Consider the following 11,177-nt stretch of genomic DNA (forward strand, 5'->3'; position numbering starts at 1 on the left):
GGAATGGGACAGCTTAATGTGCATACTTGAATTTTTTCTCTGCCTTCGAGTCAGCCATCTGCTGGCCACTGAGTGAGGTGCTGTCATATGTATTCATGGCTTTTTGATTTCTCTCAATGTGACTGGATTTTGTTGTGTTGTACCCATGCATCACTAACTGTGCACAGGAAAATATAAGGGGGAATGCATTTTCGACTGACCTCTTATCCCTGTGGGAAAATTGAGATACAATGGTGCATCATTAGAATGCCATAAAAAGAGACGTTTCAGGCGTGATATGGTGGAATATCATAATTAATCAAAAAATAAAAATTGGCAATTTTCCACAAAATAAAATTTATTAATGCGACTGGTTTCAATGTAACTATATCATCGTCAGGTAACAGTCATCACTCGGAGTTCAGTATATATGCGGAAAAGCAAGTAAGGGGAGGGTAGTGGAAAAGAGGGGAAGAGGGAGGAAAGGTGCAAGGCAGCATGGGTGACTATGTATGTGAGTGGGGGTAGAGAAGGGGGTGGGGAAGACAAAGTAAACAGGTGCAAAGTCCGGATAGAACGTCAACCTCCTCCAGCACCAGGTTTTGAAGGCTTCTAGTCTTTTCTGGTCTACTTTTCCAATGGTCCATGCTTCTGATCCATAGAGTGCCACGCTCCATACGAATGTTTCCTAATCTTTAGTTCAACACAGCAGTTGTCTTTTCATTGTGAATGCTCTCTTAGCTTGAGCTATTCTTCACTTGATGGCTGTAGTACTCCTTCCGTCCCATGTGATGGTACTTCCAAGATAGGTGTAGGAATCCACTGTCTCTAATTTTGTCATTTCAGTGTGACTACTGTATTTTGCTTCTCTCTTCCATTTAATAGAATTTTAGTCTTCATCTTGTTTATGTTCATGTTATATCTTTGTAGAGCTTGATCCAATATGTTTAGTGACCTTTGAAGATCCTCCTGGTTTTCTGCTTTCATTGCAGTATTGTCGGAGAAGCGGAGGATGTTTATCATCTCTTCTCCATTGATCCTAATTCGGTTTAATCCAATGCCTTTTGCTTCTTTTATTGCCTCCTCCAGGTACATGTTGAACAAAGCAGGTGAGAGGTTGCAACCTTGTCTAACTCCTTTGAAAATTTTAGCCTCCATATGGCTTCCTCTCATTCACATTGTTGCTACTTGCTTCTTGTATAGCTGATAGATTAGTCTTCTGTCTTTGTAATCTATTCCGAGTTTTTCCAGCACTCCAAACATCTTGTTCCATTCCACATTGTCAAAGGCTTTCTCCAAGTCTACGAATGCCACGTACAGTTGCTTGTCCACATATATTGTTTTCTCTATCATGATTCTCAGACAGAGCATGGCTTTCTTGGTTCCTATCTTCTTCCTAAAGCCAAATTGGTTTTCCGATAGGTTTTCTTCAATTTTCATTTCCATCCATTGACTTATTATTCGTGCAATTATTTTCAATGTACGTGACACAAGACTCAAGGTTTGGTGTCCCTCACATTTCTCTGTCCTTGTCTGATTTGGTGTCGCAATCATCACACTCCTTTGAAAGTCTTCAGGAAGACTTCCGTCATTGTAGCTATTTTTGATTATTCCATACAGATTGTCCTTTGCTTTGTTTCTGAGTCCCTTGATGTCTCTGTCAATTTTGTCTTCTCCAGGAGCTTAGTTTTTCTGAAGGTCTTTTACTGCTCCATCGAATTCATTCCTCAGTATGTATGGGCCCTGGTTTTCGTCATCCATTTCACTCTTGTCCTTCATCAGGTTTTCTTCCAGTGGCCTCGGACCTTGTTAGAGTTCTTCGATGTATTGCTTCCATCTATTTCCAATATCTTCACCTTCTATCAGTTTATCTCTGTTTACATCCCTGATGTTGTTGCTTTTCATTTTCCTTTCTCTGAAATGCTTCTTCACCAGTTTGTATGCTGTGTCGGTATTCCCTTTCTTCACATTTTTGTTAATTTCCTCGCAGCAGCCTTCTATCTAATTCTCCCTAGCCTTTTTGCATGCTCGGTTGACTTGGTTCTTAAGCTTCTTGTAGAGCCTTTCCTCATCTTCATTTCTGGTGTTACAGTATTTTCTTCTTTCTTCTATTAGCTCCCTTATCTCTGTCGTGATCCATGGTTTGTGATCCTCTGTCATGATCCTTTGTGTCGGCTCTTTCTCACCAGTTGGCTCTTCTGCAACTTCTACAATTGCCCTCTTCAGTTCATCCCATCTCTCTTTGGTGCTCCTTTCTTCTTCGTCACCGAGTTTGCTATCAATGGCCATGACGAATCTTTCTCTGTTGTCTTTTTCCACCAGCAATTTTGAGTCCCACCTTGGCTCTTCTTTGGTCTTATTAATTTTCTTGTAGCAAAGGTGGCTCTCCATGATTACTAGGTTGTGATTGCTATTTATATCTGCACCAGGATGGGTGGCTCTTGCGCTGCTTCACCTGGTTATTGTATCTCCTTCTTGTTAGTAACATATAAAGGGCTCAGCAATGATTCTCAACAAATAAAGGTTCTTGTATCTCCTTTTTTATTATATTGTATATTGATTTGTGATATGCTGATGTATAAAATATTGATGTTGTGGGTGCACACAATATCACATAATCATTGTTGAAATTGAATGGACAAGTCATTGGAAAATGATCATCTACCATCAGGCATAAATCAGAATACCTTTGGTGAGGTGATGGCATCATGGGGTAGTTCTTAACCCCAAGTTTTGCAACACTTTGGCACTTCATAGAGGTATATCTGGACACATTAATTCGTAAGCACAATGAAATGAAACTCAAAAATGAAATAAAATACCTAGATGCAGAAACTAAATATTTCCTACTCCTGCCGATACTTTTCCATACAAGCACTGGTGGTGTTTGGATTTAGATGCCTATTACTGCAAATAGCAATGGCACTGAAACGGGCAAGGAAAGTATAAAATAATTTCAAATTTGTAAATGGTTGCCTTTATATGTCATTTTTTCACGATGGAGGTGCCATCAATTATCATGTACTGATCATCACTTGACCAGTTGTAGATGAATCACAGAGGAAACATTTCTATTCTACAGATGGTCTTCATTCATTTTTGATTGTATAAATATATATCTATAGTATCTAGGTTTTTTTAAATTAACTGCTTCAAATGTCATTATCTATCCCATGAAAAATATTATCTCCTGCTATGTGAAACTAATGTGGGTGCTTAAACAAATACAGTTCATGATAAGCTGCTGGAAACCTCCCATTTTGTGTTTCAGTGATACAGATGCATTATTCCTTTAAAACTTTATTTCTAGGGCTCTTTCCTGGCAAGATACAATTGTTAGTTTGAAAGCAACGTTTTTAGCTGGCCCACTAATAAGGCAGTTGGTTGGAGATGGGTCATTGGATGATTCATGGGCAGCTCATGCCATGGCATCTGTGCTTGGTGGACTACAAGCCCATGGTCACCACGAGACTAACCAGAGCTTCCTTCTTGCTCTTGGAGTGCTGGTGTATGAATTACTGAGGCCAGCATTCCCTGCTGTAATATTTGAGGTTAGTTAACCAGTTCATGACTGAGAGATATTTGTGGAAAACATCAGTGTATGTATGATGCGAAGGTATTTGGTATATTCCATGTGAAACTTTGGTTTTTCTGGTTGATAAGATATTGGAATATTTAAGGAATGACTCGTTAAAAGCATGAGTTTGGTATATGTACTCCTTCAAACAAATATCTGTCTATTCTCCGAATATGGATAGATGACCAATAGTAAATGGAGAGAACTTTCAAGAGATAATTGTCACGCATCGTGCCATTCAGCAATATGAAATGCAAAACAACGTATTTATTTATCTTTGAGCTCCTTAGCAGTAGCAGATTACTTGAATAACTTGAATTTCGAAGGAAAAATAAATATTCATAGCTCTGATTGTCAATTATACATAAGGTGCTCTGCACTTCATTAAACTGAATATTATATGGCCAAGCTGATGTTCCAGATGCCTGTAAACATTGAAATCCAGATAAAAACATGTTTCCATGATTTAGTTCTTAGCATAATACGTATTTTCTAGTTTTTGCTTGTCCTTGTTTGCGTGATTTTATTCTTTTTGCTAGAATATTTTGTTGAATTTCAGTTTATTCAAAGAATTCCCTATCAATACAACTGTGTATGATTTCATTATTTTCCCTGCACATTTTCAACTAATTGCTATGAATGACTTAAAATATAACACACTTCTTGGGAATTTTTAAACAAAATGTAATAAATAATACTTGTCAACATGTGGCTATGTCATTTACATATTTACATTTACATTATTTTGTTATAAAGAGTATTATATACCATCTACTACAGTAAGTTTTGATAGCTTAAACATTACCCGACCCATGCCTGAATAGTGATGTAACATTTAAGATTGTGCATCTTATATGCTGAATTTTCTCAAGCCATAAAAATCACTTGTTATCATGTACCACTGATGCAAAGTACAAGGGTAGTCCTAGAAGTACCTGAGCTGATGTACAGATGGTGGTCGTGGTTTGAAAAGAATGACTATGGGAGAAAGTACCAGCCTTGTAAAATTTCAGTTTGAAGTTTGATTTCTAGTCATTATAAACTAAAGTTAAGCAGAAAATCTATCCCGTAAATTGGCCTAAACTTTAAACTTTTGGATAAAAAATTAAAGATTACAATTAAACTGGTTTTAATCTGCCCTGAATTAAGTTGATGCACCCCTAATGTAGTACATTCTACTTGTAAATTACTATAAAACTTATTGTGACATTCATATAATGACAGCAAAACATCAAAAAAGTTGGATAGATTATTTCAAAAGTAACTCTTATAATTCATGAAACACTATCTTAGGTGAATTCATCAGTGTGAATGTTGTGATCCACCAGTTAAATGGTTTTCGTTTGATGAAGATATCTTTTTGTAAACCTAGTGTATCTGTGGAATACGAAATGTTTAGTGTGGATGAGGGATTTATTTTTATGTGAATTGTAAGGACTTAAGATTTGAAGTAGATCTATTTTATTTTGTCATAGGAATAGTTTCCCCTCATTCTTTCAAATTACAGTTTCCTTAATTTAAAATTTCCGATAATTTACCTTATTCCATTCCATCACTATAACATAAAAGTGGTTTCACTGTATGTGGTTTTCGTAAACATGCATTAATATGATCATGTACCGCTAGACCTTCATCGTTTTCTGTTTCTCCTGATCTTCTAAAAGAAATTCATTCCTGAGAATTTTAAAAGAGATTTCAATCTTCACCTGAAGTTTCTATTTCATTTTATTGAAACTTGCTTGCCTAGTACAGGGTTCATTTACCTGCTTAACATTGAAAACATATTTTGGCACTGTTCTAATGGTTAAAATCTTCTGTTGATGATTAAAATTTTATTGTCAGGTTATGAAGCAAATTCCAAATTGTAATGTGCAAGAACTGCAGAAACTAGATGAAAAAATATTCACACCTGCTCCCAAAGGCACAAAAATGGATAAAGTCAAGAAAGAAATATTCAAGAGGCTAACATCTCAGGTAAGTGACATTGTCCTCTCAAAGGTAAATGTACAATGATGGAAATTGAAATTCTTAATCACAGTAAAGTGCTGACTGCATGCACAGCTGCTGTTGTGACCATGATCAATCATGTATGGAAAACCATAAATTATAGAGAGCTAAGAATAGTAATGGATACAAATAATCAGGCCTGGTTTTCTAAATTGGGACCCCAGATACCTCATTGTGGTTAGTTGTCACTACATTTATAGAAATGTTTTCAACATGTTATATACTATTATATACCCTAAGGGTGTGTGTTATACTAAATTCAGGAAGTTAATAATATTTTTCTTATTCTGAGATTAATTTGAGGTGCACCACAATGAAAAGTGCTCAATCTTGAAACATTCGATTTGAATCTTACAATATTTAATATGATAATTAGTTTTATCTGTGGTTCCAACGGTTTAGGTGAGGTATTAATTTTCAATACCTAGAAGAGTAAGGGAGCCATGGGATGAAAAATTTTGAGAACTGCCGACGTAAACCATGATTTCCCAATGTGAAACATTCCATATCTCGTTGGAAAAAATAGCCAAGGATGATTTAATGAAATTTAAATTGTTACCCAAAACAAACATGTAACAAAAATAAAAGTAACAAAATGAAACAGCAATGGTGACTGAAGAAATATTCTCACTTCTTTATTTCTTGTCCTTTTCCTTTAGTTGATCGGCCGCAACCTGAGTCAACTTTTCAAGAAAGAAGTAAGCATGACAAACTTGCCACCTATGTGTATTCCAAAGCCTCAAAGACCACGCCCTGTGTTAGATGATGTTTTGAATGAAAGTGCAGTTCTTTGTTCATTGTTTAATGAAGAGAAACCAAAACATGGACACTTGCAGTAGTTTATACTGCAAGCTGCCTGTTAAAAGTGTAAATGACCGTGAGCTGGGGCTATTTTGGACCAGGGTGTGTTAAAGTGTTAAACGATACCTGAAAAGCGGAAATTAGCATTGGTTCATAATAATTTAATTGTGGAAACATTATAGGCCACATTTATGAAGTATGTACAAAGACGAGAAAAGGAATACAAACAAAAAGCAGCTTGTGTGGCCTCTATCCAGAAGACTTTTGTTCATTATTTTTTAAGTGGAACATTGTATAGAATACTAAAGGAACCATTTTTATATGTATTGTCAATTGTGAGAAATTTAATGCTTGGTTGGGTTTGAACGGTTAACTCTGAAAATTAAGGTACTTCATTTAATTTTGTTTAATTTTGTGCCTTGTTTTGAGATTGGACTGAGATTTCATCATCTGTCAATCAGTATGCATTGTGGATTTTGGATCTATGATAATGATCTGAATCTGAAAAAAATAATGTTTTGTTGAGTTGTGAAGGAAGATATTTTCAAGCCTAAGTAATTGTCGGATACCTCAATATTATTTATTATCATCATATTAAGCATTACACCTTTTTCCTCTTGGTGTATGTTTAATAGAATGATCAAATGTTTTGTTCTACTCATTTCTGTCAGATTTGAATCTATTATTGGCTATAAAATTTGACTGGTGAATCTTTAGGAAGGAACTTGTTACATATATTTTTAAAATCTAGTTATAATAAACTCATTTTTTTGTTTTGAACATTAAAAAGAACAATGTAGTTTAGGTTATTAATTTCGAGATACCTAATAAATTTGTTTTTTAAATGAAAAGCAAGCTTTCTGCAGAACTAAATGTCCTATTCATACTTAATATGCACATTATATTGTCTTATATTTTATATAGAGAACCTTACTGGATTAATCTGTTTGCATAAATTGAAAGTTGTAGTGAGAGAAATTACTCCTGTGAATAGTTGTAGACATAATTATTTTATTGACTAGGCCAAAAATATTCAATACAGATGAGTTGCATTTGAAAATACTGTATATATTTATGGTAACCAATAAGTGTAAGAGTGGTGAAAGGGTTATTGCATCACTTTAATGCTTAAGATAAAGTACTTGACAGCAGTATTTATGAATTAACTGGCATGCTATTATAACAATGCCACATTTGAGGTTTAATAATTAATTTAATTTATAGTTGTATACTTAAGCTGTATATACTCAAGGCATAATTTTATTTAGTTCTGTATAATTGAAAATATTTTCCTGTACCTTTGTCATGATTTATTGCAGTTATGTTTCAGCCATAAAAACCTTCGCATTGAATTATTCTGCCTTTAATATGTTAATTTAGTTTGGTATATTTCCATAAGTACTACTCATTGAAACCAGGTCTCACTTAAGCTGTGGTTTTATTTATGAATTAGAAGCTGTATTGTTATTTACTCTCTCCAATTATTATTAATTTACACTATTTGTCTTTCAATAAATCATCTAATGAATGAACATGAACTGCCCGTGTGCTCTGATAAAATTGAAATAAATCATTTGCAGATAATAATTTGAAGAAAAATGTGGTTGGTTTTTTTTGGAAGTCAAAAGTTTCAATTGTTGTAAAAATAACATCAGGTTTTTTTTATTATCTGAATGGAAGTGAGACTAATTAGCTTTGAGTATATCTGAAGCCATAATGTCAAAATGATTCATATAGCCTTGCCTATATGTTTCATTCATTTTGCATTTCAACTGAGGCTGGTGTAATGAAAGTCTTTTTGTTGCTTTGCCATATCTCATTCCTTTGACCAACCACTGGTGAAAAAGTGTAGTGGGTTTGTTTTCCTCTTTAAATGTTAGTTTGCTCCAGAAGCTCCTTGTCAGTTAGTTAACAGTGATGTATCCAGCATTTTTAGTTAAGTCTGTGATTCTTCACTGTATTCCATATCTGTGATTTTAAAGTTTAATTTTTAGGATTATGATGCTATTCAACCTTTCTCCTTTGCACTTATTGATGTCCTATTTGTGCTAATCTTACTGTGGATGTGTGTGGGATCCATATTGTTTTGTTACTGTAGGTAGATCAATTCTTGCAATTGAATACTGGACTAATGACGTGATTTGTTTTAAAGTATGTATTTATGTAATATATGGAGCTCATTTTGAATTGTTGCATTAATTGGCACTATTGGTATAAATTCCTATACATATATTAATTTGAAAATAAAATCATTCAGTCCAGTGATTGTTTGGATTAGACCATTGGGGATGAGTTACAGTGTGTGTATTAAATATTAATGTTAGTGCCATTAACTATTTCATTGCCATGAAATGAAATTTCAATTTTGGACAATTTTTATAAATCATTGTGGACAATAAATGTTTGTATACCATTATTATTTTTCTCCATTAATTTTTGTATTACATTGAGAAAACTAAATATTACCAGCATAGCATACCGTAAGAGAACTTAGTATCTGTAAGGGAAGTGGTTGGTTTTAAAAATCTTTTGATATTAATGCAATATTCATTGACCTTATGTACAAATGTATGTCTATCAGTAACTATAACTTTAAATTATTATTGAATTTATTATCAAATACTTATTAAAAGAACTACCATAGTATGAGATCCTAAGGAATGCTTGCTGATAGGAAAAGTAATTTTGGAATGGCAACTACTAATTAATGAAATAAGATAAATATTGAATCAATTCGGCCTTAAAGTCTATGATACAGATTATATTTTTCCAATTGTGATATTTTGTGTAGTTTTTGTTCCAGAGTTACGCAGAAATTGAACTTTTCAATTTTTTTGAGATAATATTCCAATTTCGATTTTTATTCTCTTAGACTCATATAACTTTAACCAGTTTGTTTTTGTGATGTAATGCTAGCTTACATCAATTCTACTATTTTTGGTCATGGTAAGATTAATCCTTCAATCTCCAATCACTTCCCTGTTGTGTCCTACTTTTAATCTGACATATGGTTTTGGTAAGGATGAACTATTTTTTTCTTTCAGTGAACTAAAAGAATTTAATTCTTCTGCTCTAACTTATGTTTACAATACTGGCACGGCATTAATCTTCCACTACTTCTGCTTATTTTCAATACAGATTTCATTAAAATGTGTTTTATTCAGTCCAGTTCCCAAAATTAGATATATCATGGTTGTACCAGATGATGTGGAAAGAGAGCAGCATATATAAATGAGAGGGATAGTTAAGAGGTATTAATGAGAGTGAAGGGGAAAAGAGCCAGTGAAGGGAATAGCATTTGTTTTAAACAAATAGGTAGGAAGAACAGTTGTAAACAAAACAAGTGAGTGTTGATGGAATATTTTAGTCATAGAAGTAGCTTTATTCCCTCGGAAAAATACATTTTCATGGAGTCAAGAGGAAAATGCAAAGGTGCATTGCAGAAAATAGGATTATTAAAGGGAAGCCCTATTAATGTGAATAAAAAGCACTATGAAATTATTTTCAGTGGAGATTAAAGCATAACCATCAAAAATATACTTTCTCTTCAGGTTAACACTTTTAGAAGTATTCACAGAGAGGAGAACATGTACACTGCATATCTAATGTCTATGCCATGTGGTGATTTATCTATTTAGAATCACATGTCAATTCAAGTGTTTTTTGCCTAGGGACAATATTACTATAACTACTATATCCAAATTGAAATATTGATGTATTATTTTTTAAATATAAATATTTGTGTAGTACCATTAATACATTTTTATTAAAATTCCTAACTTCTGGTATTTACTGTTCTAGCCAAGGTGGTAGTTGTTGCAATTTTTAAAACCTTGGCCAGTCGACATTAATTTTTGAATGGACGGCATGAATATATTTTAACATTTGGAAAAAGATGAAGTAGTTCCACATTGAGGCCTCATGAAGTATATTTCGGGTATTCCTTGAATAATACTCTTGAGAGTGATGGGGGATTATTGTTTCGGGGTAAGCAAAGGAAGGGATGGGAAAGTTAGGTTTAGGAACTCATAAAAACTTGAGGGCAAGAAACAAGAGTTTTGAAAGAGGAATGGAGCTCAGAATGGGGTCATTCACAGCAAGAACTGCATAATTCAAAATAAAAATCAAGTTGATAGGGGGGTAATCATGGAATTTGTATTTTTTTAAGAGAGTGTAGCACTCTAAAAATACAATTGGGTAATCCTGAACAATGGGCCTGGTTGATTCAGGCGTACAGATCAATCCACATGTGTTTAATTACCTTCTTCCCACGAGTGAATTCATGTCTCAACCTCTTCTTGTTGACACACACAAATGTCAGATAATATGCTTGGTCCATGAACAGAGTGCCTAATCAGTAGGTGGTATTACTTATGTACCATCAATGAGACCTGATAAAAAAATCATAAACAAAATTCTCAACCTGAAGTTTGGTTTGATACTTGATGGTTAAGTCCACAAAATACTAATCTCAGTGGCATGTGAAATTCACACATCAGGATAGGGGGCCAGATCCTTTCCATGTTCCCGGGATGTTATGGTTATTGAAAAATCACACAGTTTGCGTGAAGCCATGGAGTCGAACCTGGTCTGTAGCCCTACACACTGCCCATGGACTACCATGTCTTAATACCTGATATCCGATCAAATTTATTTTTATAAAACATCTGGTTTAAACAACAATATTGATGTATTTATGCATGAAAATAGTGAGAATATTCACGGAATACCAGAATACATTACAGTTACTTATATGTTTAGGATCGTCAAGTCTCAGTTTATAGGTGGAGATGTGAAGTCAGTTCAAAATCTA

At 34.1% G+C, this 11,177-nt stretch overlaps 1 protein-coding gene across 2 annotated transcripts in view; it reads left to right on the top strand.

The window, feature by feature from the left end:
* Ranbp21 (exportin-5-like protein Ranbp21) overlaps positions 1-8,763 on the top strand; it is a 31,459-nt gene extending 22,696 nt beyond the window's left edge. For both annotated transcript variants that reach the window (XM_071596598.1, XM_071596597.1), the window contains exons 10-12: positions 3,290-3,530; positions 5,399-5,530; positions 6,223-8,763. In XM_071596598.1, coding sequence (XP_071452699.1) covers positions 3,290-3,530; positions 5,399-5,530; positions 6,223-6,402 — 553 coding nt within the window. In that variant the 3' untranslated portion in view covers positions 6,403-8,763. The remainder of the gene's footprint in view (positions 1-3,289; positions 3,531-5,398; positions 5,531-6,222) is intronic.
* The last annotated feature ends 2,414 nt before the right edge of the window (positions 8,764-11,177 follow it).

This window comes from Hetaerina americana, unplaced genomic scaffold, assembly GCF_022747635.1.
Source record: "Hetaerina americana unplaced genomic scaffold, ioHetAmer1.1.p SCAF_8, whole genome shotgun sequence".
Taxonomy (NCBI): Eukaryota; Metazoa; Arthropoda; class Insecta; order Odonata; family Calopterygidae; genus Hetaerina; species Hetaerina americana.